Raw genomic sequence first — 16598 nt, 5'->3', positions numbered from 1 at the left:
CACACTATTGACCTTCATAAAATTTAAAGTTTCATAAGTGAGTTCAGAAGTCATTTTTTTGAGTGAGGTAAGTCAATGAAAAAGTCAATTCCAAGAAGTCAGGGTAAGACGAAACAAAAATCTGTTAGACGAAGTAAAAAAACAAAACAGGACAAGTCCTGAAATACAATTCAAAGAATTGAATGAAAAACTTAAAAGTAGTCTAACTGAGCAGCAGATTATCTGAAAACACGTGTTTCAAAAATATGTTGAAGACCATTTTTTGCTTTTGAAATTGGTCCAGTATTACATCTACATGACCTGGAAAAGTTCATTGGCCATTGAAGATCGATTAACCCAAAAATGACCGAAAAATATAAAAATGAAGTCAATTGTACAATTTAATGAAATTTTACTGAAAATTGTGATATTAAAATCTTCAGAATCATTTTTTTGTCTATAGAGGCTATCCATTCACCCAATTCCAAGCATTAAAAAATTCATTGGCTCAAACATCGATAGGCAATAAATTTGAAAAAATCTCAACTTTCAAAAAATAGAAATTCGTTCTATTAAAATGTTGAAAACCGTTCAATTGTCCCCTAGCAGCTATCTATTAACATATTTTCAAACCCTGGATGAGGTAAGCTGGCTACTCAGGCAGGAAAAACTGAATATAAGACAAATGTTATTGACAAATGTCAAAAAACTTCTAAAATTCGAAAAACTAAATTGTTGATAAAAAATACACTTAAGCCAACAAACATACAGTAACTTTTTATCAGACCGTGAAATAGTTTTTCTGGCACTTGAGGATGGACAAATATGAAAAATTGACAATAACTTAAGGAAACCTTAAAAAATTGCAAAATTTATATTAAAAAATGCCCAATTTCGAGACAATAAAACGTTGAAAACCAACCCTTTATTACTACAAACCATGTAGTGCTCTATGCAGTGTCAAACCACAAATGACATTTCTTGGCCCCTGAAGATGGAAAAACTGAAAAAATGACAAAAATTTTCAAAAAAACTTGAAAAAAATTGCAAAAATTAGTATCATTTTGCATATTTGTATTGTAGTTCCAAAACATATAGCTCATAAAATGGTCATAACAAGATATTTTGTCTTGCAAAAGGCCTTCATCATTTTTCAAAAACTTCAACGTATTACTAAAAGAAAAAAATAAAAAAAATCACAAAAAAAACATAAAAAAGTGCAACATTTTGAGCCCAAAAACTCCTTAAAATGACCTTTTAACCTTTAATTAAGGCCATCCCAATAGCTGCACCACTCTAAGCACTTGACGGACTACTGAAGCTCACTTTGGACCTCTAATGAAACTTAATGCCCGCTGCGCTTTACCTGTTTATCCCATTTTGAAAGATCAAAGTCATTGAAAAATGTGTGAACACATCTTAAAAAAAACATAGCCGGAAGAATTCCGGAAACGACTCGAAGGAGAAAATTGTCCATAGTTTTGACTACAAAAATAGAACAACTATTGTGAACCCTGAACCTCCACAAACGCCATAAAAAATTTAAGGAAGAAGAGAAACGACATTCAAAAACAAATTGAATAAAAAAACTAGAAAAACTTAATGAGTTTTTTTAATAGTACAAGGAAACGTAAAGCTGAGTAAAATTCCTTTCTAATTAGGGCAATGGAAAGCTGGCAAAACAATGGGCAGGTCATAATAGGCTAAGAAACTTGTCTAAAACTAAGAAAAAAGAAAAAGTGCAAAAAAAAGAAAAATGGTTAAAAATTTCTCAATTTTTCTGTCAATTTTCCGAAGAAAAGAATGATTTACACTAATCAAACTTTAATCAATTGGTAGCTGAATATTCCTTCAGTAACAGGCTTCTATTCAAATCCCACTTAAAGCATTAATACGAAAAAAAAACAGGCAAAAAATCATTAAATTTCGTCTAAAAATCAGCAAAACTGATCAAAACCCTCCAAATTAGCATTAAACTCAGAATTAACTACTTCAAACCTTCAATCCCTATCAAAACAAGCCTAAAACTAATACAATATCATAATCAAACTTCATAACCATCAAAAGTTGCAAAAAACTGCTTTTAAAAGCCGCACGTGAACAAAAAAATTTCGCTCGCTTAGAGAAAATTTTTTCACATCAATTTCTCGCTCTCTCAAAAACAGCGGTATGAACAAAAACCACTCTCTTTTCGCTCCGCTCTTAACTTTTGTTCAGCCCCAAAATTACTCCAAATTTTTTCACGCGTTTCATTTCCCGCTTCAAAAATCACTCCAATAAAATTGATTAAAAAAAGGACCCAAAGTGGGTCGGAACAATGATAATTTACAGTTGTAAGCAAAAACATGATAAATTACTGCAGTGAAAAAATATAATTTATCAATTTATGCCATTTCGTTCAATAGATTTATAAATCATCGTGTCGCAGGAAAAAAGCTAATACAATATTTTCCTCGACTAATTATAAATGATTAACGGTATAAAGGAAAAACTGCTCACAATTTCAGTTGTATGACGTTTTAATATCTCTGTAGGTCAAGAAAAATAAAAATCTGCTTCCAGTGATGCTCCTTTTCAAGGTAAATAAGCAGATGGTATATCATTATTGACAGATATTAACAAAAAAATCTATCATTTCAATGAATTGTAATTATTTTAATTTCATAATATGAATCCTCATAGAATCGTATTCTAAAATCAAACAAATCATCGTCAAAATATTACATTCCACTGACTCCACTTCGAACAAATTAGAAACTTGACATTATTTCAACGTCAATGATCAAATCTATATCTATTCTGCATCCACCTCCAATTATGGAGACTGTATATGAATGAAGTATCGTACAAATTGAGCATAAATGTGCAAAATGGTATAGAGTTAGAAAAAAATAACATTAAGAGGCAGAATAGATTGCAATGATTGAATGATTTCTCCTCAACTAACAACTCCTCCAGCAAACAGAACACTATCTCATTTGTCTTTTTTAACCACTTTATTCTTCTTCAAATGCTCTCCAATCAGGTGTCCAAACGCAACAAAAATGGCCACATTAGTGAGGAGGAAAGCTGCAATTATCACATACACAACCCAATCTGTCTTGTCGAATATTCCGTATATTGCAATGTGGGTGACCATAGCCGCCATCATAATAAAAATGTAGTGACAGCAGGCCAGTGTAATCGACATCACCAATGCCGCTAGTTGAGAGAATATCAAGGCAATCCGCAGTCCAAGTGATAAAATCACCTGTCAAATAAAATGTAGAAAAAATTTTTAACTGCACATTACCAATATTGACCATGTTGCTTTTTGTTTACTTTAATGCAATTAAAATTATCAAATACATTTCTCATTGATTCCAATATATATACCAAAACTTTATCGTAGTTTACATAGCTTTTAATGAGATATTCATACATATACTATAGCCCCCTGGGGCTAGTACGAGCTCATTTTATTGCCATTAAAATAGCTCATTTCTTCACATTGTTCACATTTTGCACATTTTATAGATTTCAGAACATCCACTTTTTGTACAAATTTATGGAGTCCACTTTCGTACAAATTTATGGAGTCCACTTTTGTACAAATTCATGGAGTCCACTTTTGTACAAATTCATGGAGTCCACTTTTGTACAAATTCATGGAGTCCACTTTTGTACAAAATTATGGAGCGCAAAGATAAAACACTGCTCAATACGCAGGTTATCGGTCAAACCATCCATGAAACAGAGAAACTTTATACCAGCCGTACTTTTGTGTTTTAGGCCAATTTTTAGGCCTCTAAGTGTAGCACCGTTGAAATTTCTTTTAAAAAATTAAAAATGAAAAGACCTTGAAAAATTAAATAGATTGTTCAGACTTTTCTTCTCCAGGAAAAAAAAACAAGGCTCAAAGTTTTCAAAGTATTTTCACTTTCGTTTCTTTTCACAAAATCAGATTGGTTAAAATAGCAAACTCCAAGTCTACATTAAGAAGCCGTCTATACAAATATGCTGGAAATTTTTGTTTGGTTTTGATAAAAACAATTCCCCAACTTATTTTTTTGTCATATCAAACTTGAAAACAATACAGCTAGAAGGAACTTGTGGCGAGAACGAGTATAGAATTTATGATTAACTTCATTCTCTATGGATTTGAAATTACATTAAGATATGATTTAACGATAAACAGATTAGACAGTAATTTCCAGAAATTAACAAAAAAATCTATGGTAGATCTGCATAAAAAGCAAATACAACTCATTAAGCGTACGTTCTCTTCAGTCTCAACAATTCATCAGCTCTTTTTTCATTGCATGAGATGTCGAGGCACAATTAACGCGGCTAACAGTTTATGCTCATTCATCAAAACTTAATAGCAGCAACCACAAATTGAAAAAACTACCATCTGTAGCACTAGTTTGAAGTCCCCAAACAAAGATTTCAACTCCAATTAGATACATTGGGTTTTTCAATCGGCAAACTAAGTAAAAATTGGGATCAAACGCTAGATTGTTTTGTGCCCGTGTAAAGTTTTATAAACGTGAAAATTGTCACTTGTTAGCTTTTTCAATGCGGTTATTAAATGATCAATAAAAGCGTCGTTTGTTTGCAGATATATGTTTCCTTTGTAGTTCAGTAAAATCCTGTTTTACAATCGATTTTCCATAATTGACAGTTTGGAACGAAATAGAGGTTTAAATAAAAACAAAAAAAAAATAAAAATGAATGCACTATTGTTTTTTATTTTTATTTAAAACCAAACAAGAAAAATAAGATGGAAAAACCGTGTAGCTACTAAATATTAATAGCAAAAAAAAAGAAGCGTAGCTTAAATATTGGTTTTTTTAATCTTCTTTTAAAAATAAACATGAAATTTACATAAACATGATACATGAAATTTACGAAACAAACATGAAACATGAATTTTTGGCCATATTTGCAGCAACATTTTTGGATTAGGTTATTGTGCCACGACACGGGCGGCTCCACTTTTAATGACTTCCTCTTTGTTCTTATGTTATGTGGAACTTAAAACTCTCAATCAACCTGTGCAACTGTTGCTCACTAAGGCATTGCTTCTTTGTATTAAAAATAAAGTTTTGAAAAATTGCACTACAAATATCGAAAAAAGACTGTCGCTAGCAGTGCCCTACTTAGTACTGGAAAAAATGACCACATTAAGCAGAGTGCCTTGAAATAAGCTCTTCACTATAAAAGCTATGTTACGACTTTTTTAAAAAGCATAAGTTTGAAACGAACGTCTTAAGTTGGTGGTTAAATTCAGCAAGAGATGCACGTGTCCTTTATATTATCAAAACTGAAATTATTTAGTCTAATTTATATTATCAAAACTGAAATTATTTAGTCTAATATTTATTATCAAAACTGAAATTATTTAGTCTAATTTTAATAGCAAAACAAAACTTCATGGGTTGGCTGCACCAATAACTGAAATATTGGGTTATATCAATTGGCATTAATGCTTGTCTCAAATTAGTACGGAGCGTTCTTTAGTTTTGTTTTAATGAAGGTGATTATACAACCAGCTTTTACCAACGATAAAATAGTCAGTCTGAAGACAAATGGAGGTAAATTGGTCCCTTACTTGATATCTTGAGACCTATTTTCCAAAATTTATGCTTATTCAGTTCGATTTGGTACATAAATTGTTAAATGGCGAGCCTTCAGTTTTATGAGTGATATATATGTGAAGACTGATACTAAGTAACTATATCTATATATTTATATTAACTTGAAATTAGTCCTCATTCGAATTCAATTTTCAGGTTCTTTTTTTAAAAATGCAGCTTTAAACCTCGGATACAAAGTATTACATAAGCTGAGCAGGAAGTCTATGCGCGGATGCACATTTACGATCCTCCTTGTTTTTATTATCGACGTCATACACTACCGACTAACGTTGGAAGAATTGCTTCCAAACAACAGGCAGTAAAGGAGTCACAATTTGTAGTCTTCTACAGCCGGAGGGTTTGACATAGTGTCATTCAACTTCACAGAGGGTTTGAAATAGTGTCATTGCAACTCTATATAGAACAATACCCGCAGATTGTCGGGGAAAGGCCTTAAAGAATTCCCATAACCCCGATTGCTATTGAAAGAAAAAATCACTTTTAAAAATGAAAATTTGTTCAAATTCCCAATTTCTCACTCCATTTTTAGTATACTTTGAAAAATCAGGCTTCAAACAACTCTTTTTATCACTCTTTTTACTACTCAAGCGTGATTAAAATCACCACTCTAATTTAACTTCTCAATGCCGTAAAAAAGCCGAAAAAAGTGTGAGCATTAGAACATAGTAGGACAAGTCCTGACACAATTCAAAAACGTTCTTTGACCAAATAAAAGACTACACCTATAACAGACATTAAATGGAATGAGAAAACCATTTAGAAAATCCGATCAAAAAATTGAAAAAATAGCAAATTGAAAGTCAAATGGCCGCATATGAATAAAAAACCACAACCGAAAAAGCAAAATCTTTTTCAAACACCGTTTTCTCACTTTGAAAAGGGAGCGAAATTTATGCCACAAGACCACTCGCTTTTTCCCTCTACTTTGTGTTGTGCCTGACCAAAATCATTTCTGAAATTTGACTTCAAAAATCATGAAAATATGTGAACAGATCTTCCAGGAAAATTTAAATGGGGAAAAATGACGAAAACTGAAAAAGCATCTGATAAAATATACTTCAAGTTCTGACTCCCAAAGTACTTTTCGAAAGACTTGGTATCACAGAAATATACGTAATTTGGAAAAATAATACATTTTTCCCTTTGACGGATAATGTAACACGCTCAAAGAAAAATCGAGCAAGGAAAAAATTGGCGGCAAAGGAAAAAAACAATAATTTCTTTAAACTTCGAAGATTTAATTGGATTGTATAACCCAATTCAGTGATAAGTGCTCTGTCCAGCTTTCAAGTCCACTTCATTGTAAAAACACCTATAAGATTTTTTTAAATTAAGAATTGATCAAGAAAATCGACACTGAGAACCATAAAATGAAAGAAATACTGGAAATCTTTAAAAAAGACAAAAATTTGCTAAAATTTAATCGAATTTTCGACAAAAACAACTCATAGTTAAATTTCATCAAAATGAAAGACAACCTGAAAACTGGCGTCAAAAGTGCAAAATTCGACTAAAAGTAAAAAACAATTTTTATTAAACGACACGTGATCAAAAAAATTCTCGCTGAGTGAAATTGCCACACCTACTTCTCTCTCTCTCAATCGCTCTCTCTTTCTTTCTTTCTTTCTTTCTTTCTCTCTCTCTCTCTCTCTCTCTTTCTGTTAAATAAGCAACATGAAAAAACATACAATTTTCCGCGAATTTCAGCAATTTCCAGACCAGCAATTTTCAGACCTAAATACTGTTTATACGCAATTCACTTCAAATACACCAACATGATTACCGATAAAACACATAGCCGGAAGAATTCAGGAAACAACTCGAAGTCATATCCCCCAAAACCCTTTTCAAATAGCTATTATCTCCTTGCAGAGCTCATCAATAAAGAAAATTGCCAAAATAAATTAACATACCCGGCAGATTGCCGGAAAATAGACGCCGTTGATTCCCATAACTCTATTGGGATTGAAAGAAAAGAAAATAATAACAAAAATTGATTTTTGTGTAAAAACATTTTTAAGTGCGATTTATTTTGAAATCATTTTGTAATTGAACGTACTCCTGTCTCTCAGCGAGAGGCTACAGGGTCTAATATCAATACCAATAAGCATAATAGATAGTAACTAAAATTTATGAGAACAAAGTTCAAGTACCGAGCATCTAAAAATGGGCTTTATGAGTTTATCCCGTTTATATTTCTGACTTTGATTTTTTTAACTGACTCTCTTCATTTTGAATTGCTTTGCTGAGTAGCTGCTGTTTAAAAGGACTTTGAGCAGAATGACAGAAGAGTGAAACTAGCCTAGAGAAGTCAAAAAGATTTCACGCAAAATGTCGAAAAAGCGGCAAAATGGGTAAAGCGAAAAAAAGTTCGACGAAGTAAAAAAAAATAGGAGCGCTATAATAGCCGGCTGAGAAGATGAGGGCGGCTATTAAACATGAAAAACTAGGAATACTCAATTCATTTTTCATATAGTACAAGTACACATACGAAAGAAAAACTTTGTTTCATGCAATTAAAATTATTTATACAACCACAAAATATCAGCCAAGTCTTAATGAGCTTCCAGACATCTCTATTTCTGAAAAAAAATTGTGAAAATTTTTTTTTGTCAAATTTTATAGCAAGAGACAACTTTGAAGTAAAGAAACTTGTATCCTTTGTAGTAAACAGAACCCACAGGCATGAGGCTTAAATTTATTTATCAATAAATTTGGTAAAATGATACAAAGGGCAAAAAATTCCAAAAATAGACAAAATTAGCAAAATAGTTGGAAAAAACATTCAAATTAGAGTTAAATTCCCGTAATTTACAAAAAAAACTTCAAAAAGGTATCAAAACAGGCTGAATAATATCACTTTTGTCTACAATAACTTTTCACACTTATCTTTCTCTCTCTCTCTCTCAGAAGTTATGAGCAAAATAATCACTCTCTTCTCTCCATTCTTCGAATTTGATCAGAGAAATCTTTTTCAAACTTTATTCACTCCCTGAACTTCCGTTTGCTTTGCTCGCTCACTTAAACAAAAAAACAAAAAACCATAATGCCTCTTTGGGTCGTACAAAAGACGCTCTATCAATACTCCTTCGAGTAGTAAAAAAAAAGCTCTAATACAATTCAAATTCTTGGAATTTTAAAAAAGACGGCACATCAATACAATCCACATACTTTGGATTGTAATAAGCTTGCTATAATATACAGCTCTGTAGACGACTCGGTTTCAACAATGAAATAATTATTTTGGCCGAAATTTTCATTGACTTCAACTGCTCAAAACTTAGAATGATAACAATTTAGGTCACAGTTGAAGATCAAGATCAAAGGTCATTTGAAAACTGAAACTTCAAAAATACGAACAGGACCCAAATAACTTCGTTAGAGAGCCATTAATAACAAGGATCTTTTCCATTTGTGCCCCCCCCCCCCCCCAGCTTAGTGGGTGCATATTTGCACCCCCACACACACGTGCCATATTTTTACATAATGATCTACTATGTAATGGCACGTGCTCTGTGGGGGCGCATAACGTACTGGGGGCGGGGGACACAAACGGAAAAGATCTAACAATCAGTGTCAACAATGAATGCAAGAAAATTGGATTCCTCAGTTTGCTCCGATGTCGAAATTTACCAACCCCAAATGACAACAAGTGTGACCCGAGCAGTCCAAGACGAGCAACATTAAGGAGCATGAAGTCAGAGGGTACTCTGGTCAGGTGGGCAGAACTGTTTCCTTGGTAAACAGCGTAATCTTCAGGAGCGATTCCAAAGATCTGCTCGTCGATTATCTCCTGAACATTTAAGAACTTATGAGAACTTCTGAAGTTTCAGCACTCCTTAAATGTATAAAAATTTGGATCTTTTCCGTTTGTCCGCCCCCCCCCCTTTACGTTATGAGCCCCCCGTAACAGAGCACGTGCCATTACATAGTAAATCATTATGTAAAAACTTGGCACGCGCGTCTGGGGGTGCAAATAATATGCGCCCACTAAGCTGGGGCCGCGTATATGTAAACATATCCGACTAACGTCAGGCGAATTGCTCTCAAACGATCCGCGATCGTTTGTCTTTGATAGTAGCCAGCTGGGGCTTAGGGATGCTAGCATTAGAGGGTGCGAGTGGAGTGGGGAGGGAAAGAGGGGGCAGGGTTGTGTGGAAGCTAGATGAGGTGGGGGTCCAAACCGCCACGTTGGAGGAGGGTGGACCGGCTCCACACACCCTGAAATTGTCTCCTCAGAACAACAGTTTCGGTGAATATAGACTAGTAAGGCGTAAGGCTCTAAGAGATCCGCTCGGACACTTAATGCCCTCCGACCGCTGCCTATTTATCCCGCTTTTGAGGTCGAAAAGTCAAATGGTTCAGACCAAAAATCGCATAAAAAGATCCTGTAAACTCTTGTAAACACAGTTAATCTTCTAAGAATCTTGTAAAAATCTTGTAAAAAAAAGTTGAGCTTGTAAGAATCTTGTAAAGATTTTGCATGAAAAGTTAATCGTTTAAGATCTTGTAAAAAACTTCTAAGAATCTTGTTAGATTTAACAACATCTTGTAAGAATCTTGCATTAGTCTAGCAAGATCTTACAAGATTAACTTTTGTTTTCTGCTCGGGAAGTTCTGATTACATTGAAGTAGGGTACGGGTACAATAACTTTCCTATTTTCAACGTTTCGCAGTATACGTGATATCTATCACATTAAAAGACAACCGACTGTCGTTTCGTGAATTGTTCTCAAACAATATGAGAGCTGTTGGCTTCGACGGTATCAATCTGCTGCTTGTGAGGCTAGTTTACACAAAAATGAGTTGTAGGTTGGAACGGTTGGGGATAAGCCAAATTGGGGGGGGGCTGAGGTGAGTTGGGGGGGGGGGGGGTTGAACCAAAGGGGTGGAGTGTGTGTAGTGAGACGGTTGTGGGGGGGGGGGGGTCTAACTCTAAGAACCCTTCACACCATGAAATCATGCCTCCTCAACAATTTCGGTGAATCTCATTCTAACATTCTAGTAGGTTTAGGGCTCTAAGAGATCTGCTAGGCCACTTAATGCCCTCCGACCGCTACTTATTTATCCCGCTTTTGAGGACGAAAAGTCAAATGGGTCACAGACCAAAAATCGGTCAAGCGAAAAATTGCATAAAAAGACCACAGGACAAATACAAATGCTACAAACTTCGCTTGAGAGCAATTAACAATGCGGTCTTGAAATAACTTGCAACTTAAGTAATCTAGAACAATTTAGCATGCTTTAGCGGTCGGAGTTAAATGAAAGCACAGTTAACCAATTCAGTCCAAATTGAGTGAGGAGTAAAAATTGAAAAAAAAGTAGCAGAACTCCCCAGGCAAAATTACCCTCGATCTATTCTGGGATCTTTTCCGTTTGTACCTCTGCCCCTGCTACCCCCCTCATGGGGAAGGAACAAACGGAAAAGATCCCTATTTAGTTTCGGCGGCCGTTTTTTATGCCCTTCAATTATAATGTTTATATAAATAATTAGCACGTACGCTGAGGGGAGGGGGGGGGGGTATGCCCACTAAGCTGGGTGCCGAAACAGAATAGATCCAATACCCTCAACTAATTGTTAAAGGGATGCGCATTTGGCCATGCTTTGCGGGCCATGGCCATGCCTAATCGGGGCCTAAGAGACTTGATATGAAACTATCATAAATTGAATGAATGCCAAAATGGGAGTTTATTTCGGTGGTGGGGGTTTTCCCATCAGAGCCAGATTGGGGATTTTCCGTGGGGCTTTATTTTCTAGTTCTGGGGTCCTCATTTAAATTAATGGTTCCTTTTAACCGAAGGGGTGTTATATACACCCCACTAAGACAGACAACAGCATTAGTGGGGTGCTTCGGAACTTTATTTATACCTGTGAGCTGATACCAATGCAGCCGAGTGTGTTACACACTTTCCACAGTCCCCCGTACTGTCCTCCATTTGAACCACAGTGCGGCAAGTGACCTACGACAGACATGAAGAATATGATGATGTACAGCACAATGGCCGCTATCAGGAAACCCTTCTCAGGTTTTCCAATTTGCTCGCAGTTGGATCCCTTCTTCTTGGGAGGCATTTGAAATAATTTTCACTGTACTGATGCTTTTAGTCAGGATGCCGATATTCTGCTGTTAGCGAGTTACGAGGTTCTTCGAAGAACTAGTCCACGAATTGCAAGATCTTCTGCTGTTTAGGACGGTTGTTAGTTTTGCGGGATTGGGGTTGTAGACCCATAATAAAGATTTAATTTTTCTGTAGAGCCGGCAATGAAAGTTTTCACGATAACAGTCGTACTTGAGAGCTGGACAAATTCGAATTGACTTCTAATGACAACTCTTAAAACCAACTCATCGAGGATGTTTTTTTTACGCGGGTAAGCTGTAGAACATTTGGAAAAGCTGTGGAACGACAAAAATTTGGAGGTCGAACATAGAGTTGAAAATAGACTGTATAAAGTTAAATTCGATCAGTTAACTTATTCTAAGCGAGATGAAGCGCAAAACACACGAGATCTTGGGACATTTGATGTCTATTGCACATAAATACCAGCTGACTCTTTCAGCGATGATTTTGCAAAGTTATCGAGGCGTCTGTGGCTTCCGCTTGGCCAAGGTGCCGTTAATTTCGACCATCGTCGATGGCACTGCACCACTCCCGTTGGTATCACTGTCCACTCCAGCGCTTACCTGGCACAAGGAAAAACATTAATAATTAATCAGGGTTCATGTTTAGAATCTCTTACCACTCCCGATCTCTTATTCATTGATTACAATTCATTGATATCATCATCAGGGTGTATAAATGTTAGCCAAAGACTCTTCTTTACAGTGCGAACAGGAAAAGCTCCGATTTTTAAGTTAATTTTCAAATAGAAACACTCATTTCAAATAGAACTTTTGAGAAATTGCCGAATAAATTCATTCTTCGCCAAAATTGCCGAATATGGTGGACCATTCTTTCACTCATTGTTTTGTTGTTAATTAGACACCAGCTTTTACGTAGTTTCGATTAAAAAATTTTGGTCTCGGATAGGTTTAAAATCCGGCAGAGAAAGATACTTACTTGGTCCGCGGGGGTAACAGAGGCTGCAGTTGCCTCTTTAAGCACGTGAAATAGGGCAGTAGGTGACACGTGCAATGGTGAAGCGAGGAGAGAGTGGATTGTGTTCAGTAGATCTCTTGACATTGTCACTCCAGCCAACTCACACAACTCTAACAAGTCCTCGCGATCCTAAACAACGGGGCATACCATTTAACTGATCCTTATAACTACAGCCTTCGCATTAAAAAAAAACTAGCAGGTCCGTAAAGGCTATCTGAATGCATCTTATCTTGAAACTTCAAGTATTGATATTCTCATTGAAAACTTATTCGTGATAACTGGTGTACATGCAATCGTTTCAATGATTTTGTTTGCAAAACTACTTTGGAGACACCAACGAAAAATGAAGAGAGCCAAATATGTCAAAGAAAGGTTTTACGCGAGTTAAGAGTAATAGACGTTCTCACAGAGCGTTAAAAAATCAAAACCGATAGAATGAGGTATAAAGAGGGAGAGAAAGAGATCGATAGCAGCAGATATATGAGTCGGAGAGCAAAGATTTAAAAATACGAAAAGAAAACAAAAAAAAGAAAAAAGGTTGAAAGCAGTGAAGGAAAACAAAAAAAAAGAGTCTGGGAGAGGGCCAGCGGGAGAGAAAAGCGAAAAAAGGGAATTAACGAGAAGAGAAGGATAAATCGAAATTGATGAGAAAGAAAAGAACGGAAATAAAACAACGCAACAAAAACCATAAGAACATCAGAAACTAACCGTACGAAAAACAATGGGAAACAAAAAATGAATTAAAAGCATTCAAAAAGAAAAGAAAAAGTTGAAGAATCAAGAAAAGAAAGAAAGAGAGAAAAAGGAAATTGAGCCAGACAAAAAACGCGAGATAAAACGAAAGCGATAGAATGAAGGAAAATGGTACAGCAAAAAGAAGCCGAAATCATGAGATAGAGAGAAAGTGCAAGAACAGCGAGATAGTGAGCGAGCGCAAAAAGCAAAAAAAAATGAATGAAGAAAATAACACAGATAGAGAAAGCACTTAAAGAGCGGAAAAATAGAAGATCACCAAATAGAAAAAAGAAAGACAGAGAAAGAAACTCAAGAGCGGGGAATACACAACAGTTCAAAAGAGAAAAGAAAACAGATCCTAGGCGAAACAATGAATACCGGTTCTCATAAAAAAGGATGAATTTGCTTAGAACAAGATAGATGTGTCCAAAATGAGGAAAGTGCCGATAAAGAGGAATCGTTGGCAAGCCTTTGCGAAAGTTTTTAATAAGTCAACAATAACAGAACTGAATTAAAGGGCTGACTAATGCCAACAACAAAAATTTCCTCAAAAAAACAAAGAAAATTATATACCTGTCAAGTTTTGTATGCAAAAATTTATAAGTAACAGCCCTCAATATGAGAGTTTTATTTATTTCAAGACCTCAGTTTTGTCATATATAAATTTTGGCACCTAACTTTGGTTTTTGCAACGGCACCTTTTGGGGTTTCACACTTCACAAATTTTCGTTGAATTCTTCTGTACTAAAAAAGCTTTCGTAAAGTCAAGCTTTGACAAAACATATTTCCATCATCCACCTTTTAATCCTTGACGTTTTCGGTGAGTGACTTTTCCTACACAAGTTTTCAAGACAACCTTTTCCATCAACCACAAATTTTTGACATGAAAATACAAAAAACATTTTTTTTGAAGTCATAAACCCTTTGTCTTGACACAATTTTGGTCCTATACCTTTTAAGTATCACAAGGTTTTCGGGCACAGACCCTTTTCTGAACAACTAACCAGCCAATGATTTTTTCGACACTGTTATCTTCGTTTATTGAAACACCAATTATTGTCATTTTCTTTATCAAAGAAGTTTAGGCTACAGGCTTTTCCGCAAAGCATTTTTTGGTAGATGACACGACTTCTTTGCAACATTCTGGTTCAATGACCTTTGGCAACACTTTTCGGTCCATGGCCAATTTGTAACATTTTTCGGTCAATAACCTTTTAGAACCATTAATCGGTCAATGACCTTAAGCAACCGCTTAACCGTGCTCTTCGGTAGTACTGTTAAAACATGCTGCTGAGTGATGCCTCTAAAACATGCCGCCTCATGTGTTCACGCGATTAGAATATAGATAGATGATTAATTGGGTTGCAAAAGATCGCCTACCTTATGATTCTTAGACGCTAAAGATATATTTTTCCCACACGCTAAAGATATTGAAAAAATTTCTCCGTGTTCCATCAGATAATACAGACCTTTAAAGCAATGTATTGAACTTCTACTACAGATGTAAACTTGAAATAATTAAGTTCGAGATAAAAAACTAAACAATACCAAGTCGTTATCACTGTAAGAGACATACTTCAAGTTTTTGAGTGAGGTAAGTTACGCAATTGACCTAAAAGCAGAAATGACGTCACGGTAAGACAAAACAAAAATCTGTTAGACGAAGTAAAAAAAAATTAGGAGCGCAATAATAGCCGCCTGGAATTGCTGACGCGGCTATTATTAAAACAATGAAATTCTTCTAGATACGTAAAAAAAATCTTAAAACCAGCAGAAAATAACATCAACTTAGTTTTGCGGCTAGAGAACAAACTCTTATTGTATTGGAACCCCAATTCAAATTTAATAAATCTAACATGGAAAGGAACTATTAACTAACACTTACTACGGCCATGCCTCTTATCAGCTGTGAAATCTAATTCGGAAATCGCGGACTGTTTATTGCGGCGGAGCTCGCCAGCCGGCCCTCCAAGGACATTTTATAAAACCGCTATCTCAAAAACTTTCGCTTTTCTTCACTTCTTTTTGAAAATTTGACTTCCATTAAATAGTTTCATATTAAATGCTTGGGGCTGACGCTGGTCACCCCCCGAAATTCTGTGCTGGATGCAAATGCAAAATGGAGCAGTGCTCAACGTTATGCTTGTGGTGTGCTTCTGCTGGTTTGTGCAAGGAATGTGACCCTTTTACAGATTACATACTTCAATGTGGTTCTGTGCAATGGTCATGCGATGAGTATTCTGGGGGTAATTCCTAGTCGTGTTTTATCTGAAGTGAATGCAAAATTGAATAAACTGAACAAATTTCAATCCGATGTTAGTGAAATTAAAGAGAGTATCACAAATACGCAAGATGATAATATTTTCAATGACCCAAGTGCTGCAGAAGCAACCAAACTGTTAGTCAATCCGATAAATTGATCCACGTATGCGCAAAAAGTTGTGGGACCGAACCCCCCACAACCATATTTCAACTTCCAAAATCGCAAGTACAGTCACTTTTCGGTGTCGAGTGATAAATCGAAAAAAACGGAAACGATCCGTCAACGAAATTGCCAGTTCAGGGAAGCAAAACGAATGCTAGTTTTCAAGGAGTTCAACCAAAACCAAGACTTCCGCCAAGAAGACATTACTTTATCAGTAGAGTACCGCAATCCATTGATACAGCATCACTTGATTATTGTAACGAGCAGAACTTGAAACCTTTGGCATGCAGAGAACTACCTAGCAGGAACAGGCAGCTTAAATCTTTCCATGTCGTTTTCCTCGAAGACACAACAGAACTTATTGAGAGCACTGAAACTTGGCCGGCTAACATAATATTAAGACAGTATTTTCTAAATGAGGAAGCGCGAAACTGGCTGAAGACATTAAATTCTAAGTCTAGCAGTCAGCCGCAGGTGAATTGACTACAACATTGCTTACGCGTAGGATTATGGAATGCATGGTCAATTTGCAATAAAATAGATTTCATTGAGCCTTATTTATTAGCCCATGATATCTCTTTATTCGCTATTACCGAAACATGGATATCCGATTTCACCCAACACTGTGTTGATTTAATGGCTGGCTCTAATTATTCTGTTTTTAATGTTAACCGCAAAAGTTGCCACCGAGGTGGCGTTGCTCTATTATTTAAAAGTAAATT

At 35.6% G+C, this 16598-nt stretch overlaps 1 protein-coding gene across 1 annotated transcript; it reads right to left on the bottom strand.

Annotated features, from left to right (window-relative positions):
* Window positions 1–2861: 2861 nt before the first annotated feature.
* On the bottom strand, window positions 2862–13040 carry LOC142339906 (uncharacterized). Its single transcript, XM_075390262.1, has 4 exons — window positions 12678–13040; window positions 11488–12301; window positions 9256–9411; window positions 2862–3229 (listed from the first exon to the last, which is right to left on the bottom strand). The coding sequence occupies exons 2-4, from the start codon at window positions 11689–11691 to the stop codon at window positions 2954–2956; spliced, it is 636 nt and encodes a 211-aa protein (XP_075246377.1). The 5' UTR covers window positions 11692–12301; window positions 12678–13040; the 3' UTR covers window positions 2862–2953.
* Between the last annotated feature and the right edge of the window lie 3558 nt (window positions 13041–16598).

Source organism: Convolutriloba macropyga, chromosome 5 (genome assembly GCF_964194025.1).
Source record: "Convolutriloba macropyga chromosome 5, txConMacr16.3, whole genome shotgun sequence".
NCBI classification, from domain to species: domain Eukaryota; kingdom Metazoa; phylum Xenacoelomorpha; order Acoela; family Convolutidae; genus Convolutriloba; species Convolutriloba macropyga.
The sequence above is the reverse complement of the archived record's forward strand: the minus strand, read 5'-3'. Positions and strand labels throughout refer to the sequence as shown.

Excerpts from the sequence above, each read along its gene's own strand:
- LOC142339906 (XM_075390262.1), bottom strand. The coding sequence starts at position 11,691 with ATGCCTCCCAAGAAGAAGGGATCCAACTGCGAGCAAATTGGAAAACCT. Across the intron at positions 9,412-11,487 it reads GCATTGGTATCAGCTCACAG|GAGATAATCGACGAGCAGAT; the intron begins GTATAAATAAAG and ends TTAAATGTTCAG. Across the intron at positions 3,230-9,255 it reads CACACTTGTTGTCATTTGGG|GTGATTTTATCACTTGGACT; the intron begins GTTGGTAAATTT and ends TTTATTTGACAG.